At 48.4% G+C, this 18,792-nt stretch overlaps 1 protein-coding gene across 4 annotated transcripts in view; it reads right to left on the bottom strand.

Annotated features, from left to right (window-relative positions):
* Window positions 1-18,792, bottom strand: part of LOC144766889 (membrane-spanning 4-domains subfamily A member 4D-like) — a 724,286-nt gene that overhangs the window by 609,533 nt on the left and 95,961 nt on the right. For all 4 annotated transcript variants that reach the window (XM_078650596.1, XM_078650598.1, XM_078650599.1 and 1 more), the window contains exon 2: window positions 5,742-5,904. In XM_078650596.1, coding sequence (XP_078506722.1) covers window positions 5,742-5,888 — 147 coding nt within the window. In that variant the 5' untranslated portion in view covers window positions 5,889-5,904. The remainder of the gene's footprint in view (window positions 1-5,741; window positions 5,905-18,792) is intronic.

The following is an 18,792-nucleotide window of genomic DNA, read 5'->3' as shown; positions in this document are numbered from 1 at the left end:
GGCATAGAGTGGTGCAGTAAAGTGATAGAGTGCAATGGCGGAGACTGGCGTAGAGTGCAGTGGCATAGAGTAGAGTGTTGCAGCGTAGAGTATAGCAGCATACAGTGCAGTGGTACAGAGTAGATTGGCATACAGCACAGTGACTTAGAGTGCAGCGATTTAGAGTGCAGCCGCATAGGCTGAAGTGGCGTACAGTGCAGTGGGATAGAGTGGAGTAGAGTGGTGCAGGGTAGAATGCAGTGGCATTGAGTGGAGTGATGTAGAGTGGAATGGCGCATAGTGGAATAGAGTGGTGTAGAGTGAAGTGGCATAGAGTGCAGTGGCGTAGAGTGGCGTAGAGTGCAGTGTCCTAGAGTGCAGTGATGCAGAGTTGATTAGAGTGGCTTAGAGTCCATTGGCATAGAGTGCAGTTGGGAAGAGTGCAATTGTACATAGTAGAGTAGTGTGGGTGTAGAGTACATTAGCATAGCGTAGAGTGGTGTAGAGAGGCATTGAGTAAAGTGGCGTAGAGTGCAGCATAAAGTGCAGTGATGCAATGTGAAGTGGTGTGGAGCAGGGCAGAGTACAGTGCGGTGGCGTGAAGTAGCGCAGAGTAGAGTGGAATGGGGTGGGTAAAGTGGAGTATGCATCTGTGGCAGGGCACTGCAATTACAGGCAACACATCTTTAATTGAAATGACCATTACATTTGCACAGACACAGTTCTCACTGATACAAGTATACAGCGTACAAACGATAATGTGTGGAAATGTCACCTAGTGTAATGATTTGTTTTGATCGTATTACATTTGTTTCCATCACACTTCAAATTGACCCCAAAAAAGTGCTTCAATTGGGCTTTCCATATGCCTAAATATCTGCACAGTAGATTTAAAGACATTTAAATGTTATTTACTGTTAGTAAAAAAATAACATCGTACAACACACAGCAGCAAGCATGATTGTCAGATAAATCCTCCCACTTTTAAGTCAGAGAAAGAAAAATAAACACTAAGCTCCATGAAAGACAGAGCCTTACATTTGACCTCTGTCTTGGTAAGCACAACAAATGTGGCAATATAAGAACAGGATTTAAAAGCCTGTTTATGAAATTCAGTACAGGTGGAAGAGTACAGTATATAAGGTTTGGGCAAGTACAGGGTCATCTCAAGCTGGACAGTCTAAAACAAATAAAGCCATCAAATAGACAGCAAGCAAATGTGAGTTACAAACCACAAAGCCAATGTTAAGAAATGGGCGGGATGCATTCCCAGGGAAGCTTTACAAAGTCCCCATGATGCAAAATAGCAAACCAGACAGCTGATCTGTCTGGTAGGCCTCAAGCTAAATGGCTAGTCAGACTTAGTAAGATGGCCTGATGCACTGGAAAATAAGCTCCATCCCCCTCCCTGGCACAAAACCAAATATTGCCAACGGGAGGCACTGAGTGAGTGCATGGGTACTGAAATGGCTGAGGAGGACAGTAGTGCGGACAGAATAGAACAAAATGTAAAGAGTATAGGAAAGAGAGAGACTAACAGGCAGACAAGAGAATGCCGCATTACTAATAAAATGACAAAGACAGCAGCAACTGTTAGAAGGCACAGGAGGACAGAAATGTGAGGGATTGGAGGACCCATAGCACAGCAAATAAGGTGAGTGCAGGAAATATACTCAAATGTATAAATCCCACGGGGCAGTAAATGCACAGAACTAAATTTCCATGTTGAATGTGGGATGGATTTATTATTATACTGAATATAGAAGATGTTGAAAGTCTGTAGTAAACCAATGTTATTCTTCTTTGTGCCTATGGTGACCAACCATCCGTAAATTTCATGGACTGCCTGTTATTTGGGCCCCTTGTCCGTGAGCTTTTCTTTTACGGATGCCTTTTGTCCGTAAATTTGGGGATGGCAGCAGGCTGTGTCAGCTCACACTTCACTGAGGCAGCAGCAGCCCCTCCCCGACCTCGCTCAGTCTTTGTACGGGCCCATTGTCATTCTGATGTGGCTGATTATCACCTAAAGAATGACAATGAGCCAAAGGTGTAGGGAAGCATGGGGTTGGAGGGGGGGCGTGGGGAGGGTGTCAGAAAAGTGTTTCATGGCCCTTCCTTTGATCTGTGACTCGCAGATCAGCACAGGGCAGAATAAAAAAAATAAGGCTAGAATAATCACTGTAGTGCAGCATGAGTGTGTGGGAGGTGGGGGTAAGGGGGGGGGCGCAGAGGGGCAGGGTGTGCCGAAGTAGCCAAAAGCGACTACAGAAAGAAAATTATGACAATGGTAAATAAAAAAAAATCTCAAGGCAAATAGAGGGAGAAAGCGAAGAAGGAATAGAATGCAAATACTGAAAGAACGCTGGAAAGAAAGAGAAAGATTTAGATTTAACAACAGAAGGAAGGACAAGAGGATGATAAAATGGAAACATGGAACACAAATGAAAGTGAATGTGGAATATGGAAATATGAAAAGAAAATGAAATATGAATTTAAAGAATAGAGAGAGACTGGGACTAAATGAAAGGATGCACAGACAGAAATATAGAAAGAAAATAAATGGAGGATGTAAAGAAGAAAGTAGATGACAAAGATGGATAGAAAGAAGGACATAAGGAAAGAAAGAACATTTAAAGACGGAAAGAATAAAAGACAAACGTCAATATAGGTAAATGCACTTTTTGACCAAGTTTCTTTCCTGCTGTAAAAAGCATAATTTTGCATTATTTTTGCAAACTTTTATCAGGGGAAGAATTTTCACAGACTTCAAAATTAAAGACCAGGATAGCTCACTTTGCTCCTTTATTTAGTGCCATATAAAGTGTGGGTATTTTTTTTTCTGGCTACTCCCTTGCAATGGGCCCTTGTGTAGGTACAGCGCATGGCGTGCCGTCCTCTGCATAGGCACATGCTGCTTTTGTGGAAGAGCCGTGCTGGAGAACTAAGCTACATTTTGAAATATCCGGCAGGATGAAAGGCAAAGATTTCTGAGTGCTTAGCACTACTGCAATTTTTGGGCCATAACAAAAATGTCTCTTTAACTCTGGTGATTAATGTATCTCTTTGAGAGATCTGAGGTTTCACTAATCCCGGTTTTGACTCATCATAAAGAAGCATAGAGGCATAATGCGCCTCTTGTAAGGCCCAAAGTGTAACATGTAGAGTAAAGTATGTATTTGTATTATAATTGTAAAGACAACCCCCACCACTGTTATATGTTATATCCTCAGTTTGTATTTCGGGTTCACTGGAATTGTGCAATTGTGCGGCTTCAACAGTTTTCGCATGATGGATGGATTTGTCACATGTGCCACATAGTCCATCATTAGCTGAATGTATCTGAAGATTCTAATTTAAAAACAGTTGCTACCTCAAAAGGTTAAAAAATAACGAAAAGGGCAGTGATTTATTGCAAAGGTCCTTTGTAAAGGTTGACTGTTCACCTTCCTTTGCATATTACTTTATTTCGGTGTTATACGGGTACTAATGAGGTGCAACCTATGACCAGAAAGTGTTAAAATGTACACAAATGAGAAAATAATATGGTAATACTATGACAAAATTTGCAGCATTACGCTGCATAAATTCCCTTTTCTTAAAAAAATAATGTAATCAACCCTGCAGCATAATTCAGCCCTCCCTGCTGCATAATTCCAGTGACCCTGCATATAGTACCTATCAGTATGGATGCCTTGTGACTCCTACACCTTGTAGCCCTCCTAACCTTAAGTAACATTTCCTATACATTGATTTACATACTTATATAAGTTATTGTCTCTGAACAATAAGTGTGTGAGCTGAAGCGCTCAACACCCTACATTGGGCGTAGCAGCACTGTAAAATAAATGACATACACATGAGCGAGGGTCTGTATTGCCTATTTTTTGATGTATTGTGTAATTGTTGATCTTTTTCTGTTACATTGTTGATTCTCATGTAAAGCGCTCTGATACCTTCGGGTCTAGCCAGCGCTATATAAAACTCTTTAAATAAACAAATATAGCGATTAGGGGGACCATGGGAGGTGGATAGTGAGGGAATCTGTGCAGAGGGAGGTCTTTGGTGAAGGGGCGTAATGAAGGCTGAAGGTCTCTGCACCCCCTGCAGTGCGGGTGGGACAACATTTCAAAGAAACCCCAAACTGTAACCAAAATATCATATTAAATACCACAAAAAGAGCTGCACAGTTGCTCAAAGCTGTGCACATACCAAAACGGTGAGGTGCACAATTGTCTCAACTTAATATAAACTTATTTTGACATGTATTTATGTTGGTTATATATTTACTTATACACTATTGTATGACCTTCTCTGATGTGTCTGAAAACGTACATTTTGTCCAAAATTTCTGTCCTGAATTTTGACCTGCTGTCTTGAATTATTTTTGTCCTGAATTTTGACCCTTTGTCCTGAATTTTTACACTCACTGTCCTGAATTTGCACCTATGCTAGTTGGCCACCCTATTTGTGCCGCGTTCTGTTGACATATTTAGGCATCGTGTGGGCTAATTCATCACGTGTTTTGGTTAGGTTCTATTTCTTCTTATTGAGTGTCTCAAAAATATCCTCTGAACTGGCTTTAGGTAAGAAGTGATTTAAAATTGTTCCGAACGTGTTCGTTTTGGAAAAAATGAATGATTTTGAACTGTAAACTCAGTGCCTTCTTACTTTGGAGATAGGGTACTCCGTCACAAATGTAGCAAAATGTCCCATCAACAGTATGCCAAATGCCATATAGCCAGTAGAACTTGTAGTACAGCAGAAAGGAAATCCGTCACCAGGGTAGGAGTGGCCTGTAAGGTAATCAGGCAGGGTCCCAAGGGCTGGTGTCACAGGTTATTGGGTGGGCGACTTTTTGGCTGGTTGTGAGCCTGTTCTATAGTCTGCTGGGATTTTTTTTACTGATGCTTTTCCTGATATTAAATCAAACATTGCCTGCAGCAACCTCACATCCACGCAGTGTCCCAAACCTTGCAAAGAACTTACAACTTAAAAACTGTAGCAATTTCCAAACATGGTTCATTATTTTGGCAATCTAAGTGACTAAGGGGGGTCACTTATTTGGGTGCCCGGGCCTATTTTCTGTCCCAGTCCAACCCTCCCCGTCAAGAGTTTCACAGAGTATCCCATCTACCAAACTCTAAAGAAGGCCTTAAGTGTTTGTAAAAGTCTATCAACTTTGCCAACGCACTGAGGGTACTATATTTTTTAGATACAACGCTCTTGCCGTTCACCAAAGTTAGAGTGAGAAGAGAATCCTGGCCCAAAAAAAAAAAAAAGAATTCGTAGATTTTAAATACTCACCCTGCTCTTTCATATTTTCTCAGCAAAGTGTAAAAGAAACCAGCGCCCTTATTTCCTGAAACTTGGGCCCTTGTGACACAATGTATTTCTTAGTTCGAAGGTCCACGGGTGCAGTGTTAAACTGTGTTGCATGGCATAATCACCAGCACAACCTTTACCAAATAAGGACCATAATCTTATTCTCTAAAGTTGCCTCTGGGACCTGTGGTGCAATGCAAATAACATTTTGCAAAATCCAAATCCTGGATCTTCCATTGAATAATGCAATTGCTCCTTAAGTACTAAAGGGGTGCCACAGGTAATGTTCCAGGCTCCTTGGTATTGCAGGGTAGTCCACATTTAAAATAACCATGGCCACTTTTGTGGGTGTATTTGGACAGCATTACATGATCTCAGTAATCAAGGAATTCATTATGCATTAACAGAATCTTTGCTCAATTATGAAGTATTTCACTTACACCCAGTGCTACTGGCTCTCCTTCGTAAAATCTCTGCAGAGATCTCATGGGTGAACGGATGGCACCTGCACCCATCTTGGAGGGTTCCCCTTGGGGGTCAACCCCAGTGATGACCACACAACCATCCTCTTTTTCTGTAGTGGACATGTCTTGATCCTTGTGCCTAAAGTTAATACAAATACATAAATCAAAACAGCACACATAAGTGGACACAAGAGACATAGCTCTAGGAAATGAAAGATAATTTGGTACATTCGAGGAATGAAATGGGAAAGTGGGCAGCCCACTTTTGGGGCTCAGATTTAATAACATTTTTCACAGGATTGACATTACTTTTGTAAAGCAAACCTGGCGCAAAGTATTGTGGTGGTAATTAATTTACAACTCAAAACAAGATTTACATTGGAAAGCTGACCAAAGTAACGCCAAGGAGCACTAGGCACAACTGTGTATGGTGTGGCATCAAGGGGGTGGTACATGGGCATTCCTTGCAACCACCAACTTGGTGTGATGCAAATCCCTATCTACTAACATTGGTAGACATGGAATTGAGCTCAAAACTTACCCCCTTCTTGAAGCAGGCATAATAGCACAGCAAGTTTTTAAATTCTCCACATTTCTCCAACTTTGCATATGTACTGCACTGTACAACACACATACAAAGTGGAAAAAAGGATTACCGCAAAGTTTTGTACTGGAAGGGTGCCCTACCAGTACAAAATCTATGTGTGATAGAGCGCACACTTCGTTGCACCATGGTGTAAAGGTGTGTGTTAGTGCATAGCAGCTTAAAGTGCACTTGATCAGGGAGAGACTTAGTAGATATGGTGCTGTTCTGCTCTCTACTTTTCATACAGCAAGCAGCAAAGCAACTTTGGGTGCTGTGCTGGGTCAAAAAATTTGTAAATCTGCCCCTTTGTGTATAAGGTCAGTCATAAGGGAATGACAGTCCCTAATGAAAAATAACACAAAAGAACCTGAGAGGTCTATCAGCCAAATGTAATGGCCAGACTGGCATGTGATGCACTATGTCAGTGGGTGCTGCAGTCACCATAAAACAAATTACTAAAGAAAGAAAACAGAGCATGAGTCACGTGTGTGAGAAATACAAAACTCAAATATCTAGAGCTTACTCAGAAACTGGTCAACAAAATCCAGAACAGTTTATTATGGATAACCATCAAACGAACCAAGTGATCAGTCATATCATATGGCCGTCCACACTGTGACCAGGCCGGTCCTTAGATCATCTAGACCCCATGCCACACAGTAAGTTGTTAATACTGGATCAGGTCCACAGTACGCTATGAACCACCAATTGTTGGCCAGTTTATGATGGTTGAAGGGAAGTGGTGAAAACACAGTGCAACCTAACAAAAAAAGTGGTGAGTTTAAAATAGGGTGATATGTCTAAACAACTCTTTAATGGAACAAGACACATCCCCTAATTAAAAGAACAGGAACAGTGCAAACGACAGTATGGAACAAATGACTGTCGCAATTGGGGCCAACATGTTTCTGCCTACCGGGCCAAACGTCCCTTGGCTTTCATCAGGGCCACTGCTCTTAAACGTTGCTACTGTAACAAGTGTGTGAAAATATTACATCAACCTAATCAGTGAAAACGAAAAATAGTAGATGTAGGAACGATACAACCTGTACCTACAGTAATGTACTCATCCTCCTTGTCAAATGGATACTCAACGTGATCCGAAATGACCGAGGACTGGACCTCATCTCACCTGGACCATGCTCAGGTACAAGAGGCCCCGCACTGTCCGTCGGTGCCCCCAAACGTTCCTGAGGCTTGGGGGAGTCCCTAATGAAATACATTAGACCATTGATATTTAAATGAAAGAAAAATAAATCCTGTTTAGTGTAAGCGAAAAGGGGGTGCAATTGAGTAAGAATCAAAAGGTATTGTATAAGAGAGTCCACTGGAATGTGCACGAGAGCCCAATATCACTGAAAGAAATTCCTTAATGCATCTGAGGTCAGGGCCACCCACTAAAGATGTATATAGTCAGAGTGCGGAGCTTCCAATCTGACCACTTCCTCTTCGCTACGAGTCAGCGTGAGGGCCAGATGAAGCTTTGCTACTAGGTATTATATGACAGGAGCTGGGCCTCTGAAGAAACAACCTTAACAATAACTGAAGCTTCCAACTATCAGTTGATCCCCCTCAAATACTTCATCTGAGCTGAAGGCAGTCTGTTTAGAAAACAAATGAGTTGAAATACAAATGAGAAGGGTGGTGACATTGCCTGCCTGAGCACACCCCTCACGCTAGTTACTTTCCCTGTTTTTTATCTCTAATCTGACATTGCAGAATAAGTGTGAAAGGGGTGTAGATGGTACTCTGTTATGGAGTCTATAACTAAAATTAAGCCTCAGCTCACCAGTAGTAAAAGGCTGTGACACAGTCTGAGCCCAGTCACCCTTGTCGGCCCTGGAAATCATGAAATAGTTCCCACAACAAATATTACAGCTGTGTTTGCACAATTAATAAAAACATTTGCAATCGGACAATGGGGATTTGGGGGGCACCTGACCACAGGAGGTCAGCCCCCCGGGGTCTTTGGGAGAAGATACCGTCAAAGTGACTACGGGTGGTCATGGAAGACTATTTCCATGGACTGGAATCTAGAAAATACTAAAGTGAATCTGGTATTTTACTCACCTCTGCTGGTCGTTTTCAACCAAGAAAGTTAAATAGAGACAGTTGCCAGAAAAATTTAAAAAAAGAAAGTCCCTCAGCAGAAAGCAATTCTGGTATTTTACTGACCTCTGCTGGTCATTTTCTATCAAGACAGTTAAATAGAGGCAGTTGAACAGAAAAAGAGTAACCACTAAAGCCCCAGAAAAGATCTAGGGAAGGGAATTAGAGCCACGGGGTACTAGGAGGAGGCAGCCTCCAATATATAATGTTTAGCACAAATAGAGCCGCTCCCAGTCAGGTGACCTAGGTGCTACAGTGTTAATTTGTGAGTACAGGCATCTCACAAAAAGTGAAATACTGGTCTCACACACCACCAGGTGTCATGTTTCATCATTGACCAGTCCTCACCCGATAACAACTTGGTTTGATAGAGGGCGGGCATACACCGGACGACAGGGATGCACTTCTAAACTATGTGGGGGCCCTTATAAACAAAAAGTGAAATTAAAAGGCCATTATAGATGTCAAACCAAATTGAATATAACTGGCATCTATATGGTAATTAAAATGAATGATAGGTGTGTTGGAGATTCTATTGTCCCCCCACCGTGATGTATATGGTCGACATGTTTCTGCCCGCTGGCCCAGTAGGGTCCATGGCATTCATCAGGACCTAGACAATTAGAAAAGATAATTGTCTAATAAACAATTAAGGGGGAAACAAGGCTGACGGGGTGTAACTGTTGAGAAAACTTCCTGATCAAACCAAGAAAGTAATTTGTGATGGTCTTCCTTACATATTTCCGAACTTCAAGCAAGTTTTCAGGTAGGATAATTGCTACAGTCGAGCCGTAGCATTGGTTGTGCAGAATTCACTAGCTTTGCCTGGCACCCCCTTTGTCGTTGGCATGTACCAGCTGTGCTAGTCTACAGTGTGTGTTTATCACAGCATGAGGGATGGTGTTAAGCTTCAGTGTGAGCACTGGCCGGGGGCAGGTGGAGGCACAGACGGGGCTGTGGAGATCAGGATGCCCAGGAATGTGAGACGCGGCGGGGGTCTAGAACTACAGGGAAAGTACCCGGCACTTTCTGACAAAAGGGATAGTCCGAGGGCAGAGGTCGGGAGGTGACTGACCTCCTCCCAGCCTTCAGAGAAATGAGTCATAGGATTACGACTGAGTCTGAAAGGCAGTCGAGTAGTGACATCGGAGCCCACCTAGCCTCTCCACAATAATAATAACAAGAAAGTGTGGCTTCTTAATAGACTGTTGTAGCGTGTTTCCAATTGAGAAACTGGCACACAGAATTATTCAGACACCAGTCACTTTTTATAACGTCTACCAGCATACTTCTGGTGAATGCCCTCTCATTTCTTGACTTCACTCAAACGATCACTAATAAAATAACTTGAAGTGACAAATGATTACAGGGCATTAACCACTATCAAATGCCCTAACACATGAACAAAAAGACTGTCGAGGGCCCAGCTACTCTGTCCAGGTCCCCTTTTACCTAGCTGAAAATGCTTAGCAGTTACTTGGTCACCAATGGAGTGTATGCACATGTGTATGTTTTGAAGTCAGTGTGACTGCAGAGGCAAGTTGTACTTACAGATGAAATGCTTGTTAACAAAAATCTATTGATGCGAAATCGTCCTATCATGTTGTCAAGAACATTTTGTGTGTTTAAAACAATTTAATTTTGGGCATGTATATAAACAAACATATTGGGATGTTTTCAAATCAAGGCCACAACTGTTGATTGTTCCTTTTACTAAGAAATGGGCTTTCACAATCTATCCCTGGGGGGGCTTTAAATGGACTGGTACAATCAGGTACTGAGGACAAGTACTTCTTTAATTTGAAAGGGAGAGTATCTGCACTTCTCAGCAATGCTCATTACTTTTAACGGGAGAGTACCTGCACTTCTCAGCACTGCTCAATGCACAAGTCACTTACCTTCGGTAACGATATAGCTGTAAGAAACATTACTTAGTGTTAGATTCCTTACCTTAGAATATCCCCAGGCGTCAGACTGGATCCGTAAAGTTTTCGTCAGCAGTCCCCCTGCGCGTTGGTAGGTGTCGTCTGCGGCTCCGCGTCCGTAGTCTGCGTCGTGATCGCTGGGATGAAATCGCTGCAGTACTTACACGCCGCCCTCGTGCACTGACGTCAGTTCTGTACATAGATTTCCGTGCCAGGAACATAGAGCTATGCAAGAAACCGACACTGGTGCCATGAAACTAGGGCTCTGAAAGGGATGACCTTAACCCTAGATATCGGTTCCCAGAACGGGGAGGATAGGTGGGGCGGTAAGGAATCTAACACAAACTAATGTTTCTTACAGATATAACATTACGAAGGTAAGTAACTTGTGCATCTGAAAGAAACACGTTAGTGTTAGATTCCTTACCTTAGAATAGATACCCCAAGCAATACCAACCCCGGTGGTGGGTCTGCGAACCAAAATCACACCAGGAAGTCCTGGAGAATTGAACGGCCAAAGAAGCCATCTCTCCGGACTTGGCTGTCCATGCAGTAATATTTGGCAAACGTGTGCAGCGAGGCCCAAGTAGCTGCCTGACAAATGTCCTGCAAAGGGACTCCTCGTCCCAAGGAAGTAGTAGCCGCTGTGGCCCGAGTGGAATGGGTGCGCAGTCTCACAGGAGGGTCCTTCTTAGCCAAGGAATAATTGATGCACAAAACGACCCACCGAGAGATGGTCCGCATGTGCACCACCCGTCCATTCTTAGCGCCCACGTAGCCAACAAAGAGTTGGTCGTCCACCCGAAACGGTTGTGTGCGATTTAGGTAAAAAGAGAGCGCACGTTTTGGGTTCAAACGGTGGAGCCTCTCTTCCTCTTTCGTGGGATGCGGAGGCGGAAAGAAGGTGGGCAAGTTAATGGTCTGTCTGATGTGAAAGGCAGTAACCACCTTGGGTAGAAAAGAAGGACGAGTCCTCAGAACAACCTTGTCCGGATGGACAGAGAGAAAAGGAGGCTTAGATGAAAGAGCCGGAGCTCACTCACTCTTCTGGCAGAGGTGATGGCAACCAGGAAAGCAGTTTTTTGAGTCAGAAGAGGTAAAGGGCAGTTATGGAGTGGCTCAAAGGGAGCACACATCAGATACACCAGGTTCAAGTCCCACTGAGGCATTACAAAAGGGACAGGAGGATACATGCGAGTAATGCCTTTCAAGAACCTATTTACAACCGGGGACTTGAAAAGAGAAGGCTGATCAGGAAGCCTTAAGAAGGCTGAAATGGCAGAGAGATAGCCCTTGATAGTGCCCAGAGCAGAGCCCTGCTGGGCCAGAGAAAGAAGAAAGAGGAGAACCTCTGAAAGAGGGGCAGAAAGGGGATCCACAACCTTTGCTCTGGACCATGCCACAAATGTATTCCACCTGCAGGCGTATACCGTTTGTGTGGAGGGATGCCTGGCTGCCAGAATGACATCACAGACTTCAGGAGGCAAGTCTAATGGCCTCAACTGTCGCCGCTCAATCTCCACGCATGTAGGTGGAGGCTGGACAGGTTCGGGTGGAGGACGGTCCCCTGCTGCTGCAACAGAAGGTCCTCCTGAAGAGGCAGACGAATCGGGGGATCGATTGACATACTGAGTAGCTCGGGATACTAGTATCTTCGTGCCCAATCCGGAGCCACAAGAATGACTTGGGCCCGGTTGTGCCGGATCTTCTTCAGCACTCTGGGCAGAAGTGGTATAGGCGGAAAGGCGTACAACAGACCACAACTCCACTTGCGAAGAAAAGCGTCTCCGAGCGAGTGCTGCCTTGGAAATTCCAACGTGCAGAACTGACGACATTGCGCTTCTCTTTGGTGGCCACTAGATTTAACCACGGCTCTCTCCGCTGCTGAAAGAGACCTTGTGCCACGTCAGAGTTCAGATGCCACTCATGAGCCACCATGCACCGACGGCTGAGTTTGTCCGCCCTCGCGTTCAGGGAACCTGCCAAGTCTTGAACCATCAGGGTGATGCCCTGATGTTCCAGCCATGTCCAGAGGCACAGATCCTCCTGACATAGGGTCCACGACCCCACCCCGCCCTGTTTGTTGCAATACCACATGGCGGTGGTGTTGTCGGTGAACACCTGCACTACAGTTCCCCGGACAGAGGGAAGGAATGCCTTCAGTGCAAACCCGATCGCCCACAACTCCAGAAGGTTGATATGGCGCCGGGACTTTCCCGGAGACCAGAGGCCTCTGATCTCTACCTCTCCCATGTCGCCACCCCATCCTAGGAGGGACGCATCCGTCACAACGGTGTGCTCCGCTGAGGGAAGGGAGAGGGATCTGCCACTGACCCAATCGCGGTCCGTGAGCCACCACTGCAACTGTCTCGCAGTGCCCTCCGAGATCAGGACGTGGTTGGACAGGTTGCCCTGATGCTGTGCCCACTGGAACTTCAGTTCCCACTGCAGAGCCCGCATCCGCCACCTGGCGTGATGCACCAGCAGGATGCAGGAGGCCATCAGTCCCAGAATCCGTAGGGTCATCATGACCGAAACTCTGGATAAAGGCTGAAAGATCGGAATCAGAGCCTGAATATCCCGAACCGGCTGCTCGGGAGGATAAGCCAGAAACTGCGCCTAGTCCTGAACCGCTCCGATGAAGAGGATCTTCTGAGAGGGAATCAGGTGTGACTTCAGCACGTAGATGGAGAACCCCAGCATATGCAGGAGGTCGGCCATGGTCTGGAGGTGGGAGATGACTGTCTGAGGTGAGCCCCACCTTAAACAACAGTCATTGAGACAGGGGAAGACTGGAACCCCTAATCTGCACAGATGAGCTGCGCCCACCCCCATCACTTTCGTGAACACCCGAGGGGCGCTGGTAAGGCCGAAGGGGAGCACGGTAAACTGAAAGTGCTTGTGGCCTACCGTGAACTGCAGGTAGCGACAGTGGGCCGGCAGGACAGGAATATGGAAATAAGCGTCCTGCAGGTCCAATGCCTCCATCCAGTCTCCAGGGTCTGGGGCAGCCAGAACCTGAACTAAAGTCAGCATCTTGAACTTCTCGTTCCGGAGGAAGCCGTTGACACTCCTGAGGCCCAAGATAGGACGCAGGCCCCCTTTGCCCTTCTTGGGAACCAGAAAGTAGTGGGAGTAACAACCACGTCCTACTTGGACCAGGAACGCGCTCGTTGGCCCCCTTGGCCAAGAGGCCAAGGGGGCCACTTGTAGAAGTTGCAAGTGATCCCCCGACACGCGATGGTACTGAGTTCGCACTGCGGTGGCATGGCTGAAGGAGTCACCTCGAAGGGTAGGGAGTAGCCCCTTCGGATGATTTGCAGCACCCACCTGTCCGAAGTGATGGTACGCCAGTGGAGCAGGTGATGGCGAACTCCGCCTCCCACTGGGGTGGAATGGGCCTGAAAGCTCGGACTAGGAAGGCTTTGAGGCAGATGCTGGGGGAGCGGATGTGGACTGACCGGCTCTTTGACCCCCTGCTCTGCCACGGCGGAATGCACATTCGCGACCGTGTTGGGGTTGGTTCTGCAGCCCCCTGCTCCGCCACGGCGGAATGCACGTACGCGACCGCGTTTGGGTTGGATCTGCAGCCCCCTGCTCCGCCACGTCGGAATGCACGTCCACGAGTGCGTTGGGGTTGGTTCTGCGGCCTGTGTTTGGACGAACGTGCAGGGGCAACCCATCCATGGCCACAAAAGGAGTGAAAAGCAGAAGTTTGCTGGTGCTGGGCCGAGAGGCCCAAGGACTTGGCCATAGCCTGGAGTCCTTAAAGCGCTCCAGCGCGCTATCTGCCTTGTCGCCAAAGAGGCAACGGCCATCAAGGGGCATGTCCATGAGAGTGCTCTGGACATCCCCCGAAAAGTTGGTGGACCTCAGACAGGCGTGATGATGAATCGCCATCGTTGTTGCAATCGCTCTGCCCAGCGAGTCCGTAGTGTCAAGTCCACATCGAATGTTGTATCGTGCTGCATCCCGCTCCTCAGCAAGAGCTTGGGTGAGCCGTGTCTTGGCCTCCCCCTGACACTGGGGCAGCACGCCCGCCACCGTATCCCTGTGGGTGTAATGGCCCAAAAGGCATGCGGTATTAAGGGACCGCAGTTCGAGGCTGACAGAGAAAAACAGTTTCTTGCCAAACTGTTCCAGCCTTGATTCCCGGTCTGGGGGAGCGGTGGGGAATGCGGTTTGGGACCTGGAAGTCTGGATAACCAGGCTCTCAGGGGTGGGATGTAGGGACAGAAAGCAAGGGTCGCCCGGAGCTGGGCGGTGGCGCCGGGCCATGTTCCGATCCACAGGAGGAACTGTGGTGTGCTTGTACCAAGTGCCCATCAGAACATCGGTGAGGGCCTCATTAAACTGCAGTAGAGGCTCCGAAGAGCTTACTGGAGGTTGAAGCACCTTGTGAGGAGGTTAGTCCTCATGGCCGGAGCAGGGAGCTCAAGGCCCAAGGTTTTGGCCGCCCTGCGCAGCACCACAGCATACGTTGCACACTCCTCCGTAGCCACGGAAGGAGGAGAGATGAAACCAGTGTCAGGCAAAGTGTCTAGACCACTGGCCTCCCCAAGCTCATCTGTCCAATCCTGACTTAACTGGCACTGCTGTGCCAGAGGGTCCTCAGACCCCTCCCAGTCCTCCCCTTCATCCGTGTCCTGGTCGACAGGCAAAAATGACAGAGCCGGGCATAGGTGTAAAGCTCACCAGTCGGTGTCGGAGACGGTGCCGAGTGGCGCCGTTCCGACTCCGGGCCCGGGCCGGGGCTGAGACCGGAGACGGTGGTGTCCGAGGACGGCACCGGAGGTGGCAGTATGGGGTCGGCGTCAGCGGAGGAGTCTTAAGGTCAACTGGCGTCGAACAGGATCCAGGCCTGGATCCCATGGGGTGCTGTGGTGCCGGGACTTAAGTCGCTGGCGGCACCGAGGCCGAAGTCGCCAGCAACACAGGGCTAGGACCCAAAGGCGCGCCGGCAGGACTCAACGGCGGAAAGAGAGTCCTCATGGCCACGAGGAAGTCTCTGATCTGCTCCGGAGTCGCATTGAGCTCAGGGACCGGAGGGTGTAGAGCCAGATGCGACTGCACGGGCTCCGTCGAAGCCGCGGGGGTGGCGCCGCCTGAACCCTTGGCCGAGTCGCACGACCAGCGAGGGGAAGTCTAAGAGCGATGATTCTTCGACTTCTTTTTGCCATGCCTCGACTTACCCGAGCGTGAGGACTTGGAACCGGACGACCGGCGATGACTGCAGCTCCGCAACCGGTCCCTCGACCTCATCCTCTAGCGGCGCAGAGCCGACTGCCGGAGCTCGAGAAGCTTATGGGAATACTCCCGCCTAGCCTTCGACGTCAAAGCCCGGCAGTCGGGGCACAACTTGTCATCGTGGTCCGCCACCAAGCAGTAGGGACACCAGGTGTGGGGGTCGGTAACCGACATCAACTGGTGACAGGCGTCACATGGCTTGAAACCGGGCATCCCTACCGGCACCAGGAGTCATCCCGGATCTGCGCTTGCGGACACGGAAAAAAGAAGAACTGACATCAGCAAGCGAGGGCGGCATCTAAGTACTCCAGCGACATCATCCCAGCGTTCACGACGCCGAAGACGGACACGGAGCCGCAGACTTCGCCTACCAATGCGCAGGGGTACTGCTGACGAAAACTTTCCGGATCCAGTCTGAAGCCTGGGGATATTCTAAGGTAAGGAATCTAACACTAACGTGTTTCTTTCATGTACTTTTAACGGAAGAGTACCTGCACTTCTCATGACTACTACTTTACTTTTAACGGAAGAGTACCTGGACTTCCGAGCAATGCATTATTTTGTTTAACGGAAGAGCATCTGCACTTCTCAACACTGCTGCAATACTTTTGATGGGAGAGTACACGCGCTTTTAAGAGGCAAGTGGGATCTCGTGAGCAGAGAATTACGCTGAATGGCTGCACTTTTCTACTTCCATTTGCAGCACTGGTCAGAGCTGAGATGATCACGGCTCAGCATTCGCTCAGTGGTGGTACCTGGCACTGAGCTGCACCGCGTCCTGCAGCCCCACTCGCACCCACCCCCCCAGCCGGAGGGGTTAAGTTGCCTGTCTCCTCAGTAATGGATGGCTTTCTCTTGCCTCTCCTAACCCTCCCTGGAGACACATTCAGAGGGCCCCTCCTCAGTCCTTCCTGCAGTAGCCAGGCCGCAAGCCCCAACAGCTGCTTTTAATTAGAAGCCATTGGATAGCCGGGGAGCGCCTGATTGGCCTCAGCCTCTGAAACCCTATCTGCTTCCCCCCGAAGCTCGGTTCCTGTCCCCGGTACCCGAGGTCCTGACCAGCAGACCCTGCGTGGAAGGAAGAGGAACCCTCCTCTGGCACGCCAAGCCCCCTGGTGACCCGGCCAGGGGGGTCCACCATAACGGTGCCCTGCCGGCCACGAAGCGCCCAGGGGAGAGGCTGACCAGGTCAGAGGGAGGAGGGGCCAGTCAGGATGGTGACCAGGTCCGGGATGTTGCCCCTCACTCCATGCCATCTGAACAGGGGTTCACAATTTTGGTGCTCTTAAAGCAGGAGCGCGAGTCCAATTGATTCCATGAGTGAAAATAAAGACTACAATTCCCAGAATGCTTTGTGTTTATGAAAGTTCACAGTTGGTGGCGTGGTGTCCTGATAACATGGAGTTAATTTGGACTACTAGCCGGCTGCAGGTCAGGGGTAGCCTAGCTATGACCTTCCGAGAGGCTGGTTGACCAGCTGAGGGGGAGGGGGTGAGGAGTCCTTTTTCTAGGGGGCTCTGGAGGATGTTGACCAGGTCAGCCTGCCGAAGGCCGCCCAGATGGCTGAGTGACCGTGTCCGAGGGACTCTGGCCATGCCCTGCCCAGAGATGAGTCCACTGGGCAGAGGGTCCCTTGCCACAGGGTGCCCAGGGGCAGAGTACCTGGACAGAGGGTCATTTGACCTGGCCGACTGAGGATCCCTGGCCATGGCATGCTCAGAGGGCTGAGGAGATGACAACATGATGGCTCAAGAGCGCACGTGACCAGGTGTAATGGGGCCGACCTATCAGTGGCCAGGAGGTTCTGGGACAAGCCTTGAGAGGTACACTGCTCGTAGCCTGAGACCGGGTCTGAAAGAGTTAGATTGGCCCTGACAGTTTAGGAGATAAGGTATTGTGTTTTTATCCAGGAGCCTAAATCGATATTACTATTTTATGCCCTTGTTCGGTTATAATCAATAATATCCCTATAACGGAATATTAATCCTATCCATATTCAGTCGTAGCACATGCTGACACATTAAACAAAGCTACTTCCCCGGCCCCCTAGAAAGCACAACGAGTTCTCTAAACAATCCAATCCTTGCTTTTGTTTTGATTTCATCCTAGAACTCCTGTAAAGCGCTGTAAGCTCGGCCAGTTCTTAGTGACATCTTTATTGACATCTTATGTCCAACCTTACGTCAAACCCGGCACCTTTCAGGTATAAATATACCAACGTTGCCTTAAGCAAATACACGGTGGTGGTTTTGGAGCAGAGCAGCTATCTACTTGCCCGAGAGCCCAGCTGATGCGAGAGCCCACGGACGCTGCCCCTCCTCTTTTGACGCACTGAGAGAGATGCTGTCTTTTCTCCTGCCGAGAAATCCAGCTCCGGTGTTTCCAGATACCTTTGCTGGTTACTGGGATATCGAGTCCTGAGAGAGAGATACAAGACCTCCTGCTTTCTAATACCCAGGTACAGAGCGGACTAAAACCTTAGAGAGAATTCTTGAGTCAGATTCTTGGCAAAACCAACTTAACTTAAACTGCTACTTACTTACTCCTTCCCACGTATTAGGCTTAGGTCAGGTACACCGGGGTAGGCGTATTTAGAAGCACCAGTTGAGTACGTTAGTGTAACGGGGTCCCCCTTGCTCGCCCCGACATGGGGCGCGAACTGATCAAATGTGACCCCCCCCCCTCTTCTTTCCACAGCCCACGCAGTATTCAGAGTGGACCAGCCCCGACACCTACAGTTGCGATGAAGAAGACGTCTGGCCCTTTAACCAGTCCGGAGGTGTGGAAGAGGAGGAGCCCCGCAGGTGTATAAAGAAGGTGAACGCCCAGCACCAGGTGTGTCTATACACCGGAGGAGCGGTCAGAGTGGAGAGGAGCGGAGTGGCGGGAAGCAGCGAGGAGGGGAGGAGAGAAGAAGGACGGGAGAGCAGAGAAGAGGAGCGGAGGAGAGGAGGAAGCGGAGAGAGCGAGGCCAAGCAGAGCGGCGGTATCAGGTGGATCGGCGAGACCCATCGCACTGACGGAGAGCAGACGGATCGAGAGTGGACCTGGGAGCTGATCACCGAGAGCAGCTCGGACCGCGCCTGGCCGGAGAGAGGAGACGCCGAGAAAGCGGAGGAAGAACCGGGAACGCCTGGAGGCCAACAACACGCGCCGCCCA

This window comes from Lissotriton helveticus, chromosome 7 (genome assembly GCF_964261635.1).
Source record: "Lissotriton helveticus chromosome 7, aLisHel1.1, whole genome shotgun sequence".
Classification (NCBI taxonomy): domain Eukaryota; kingdom Metazoa; phylum Chordata; class Amphibia; order Caudata; family Salamandridae; genus Lissotriton; species Lissotriton helveticus.
The sequence above is the reverse complement of the archived record's forward strand: the minus strand, read 5'-3'. Positions and strand labels throughout refer to the sequence as shown.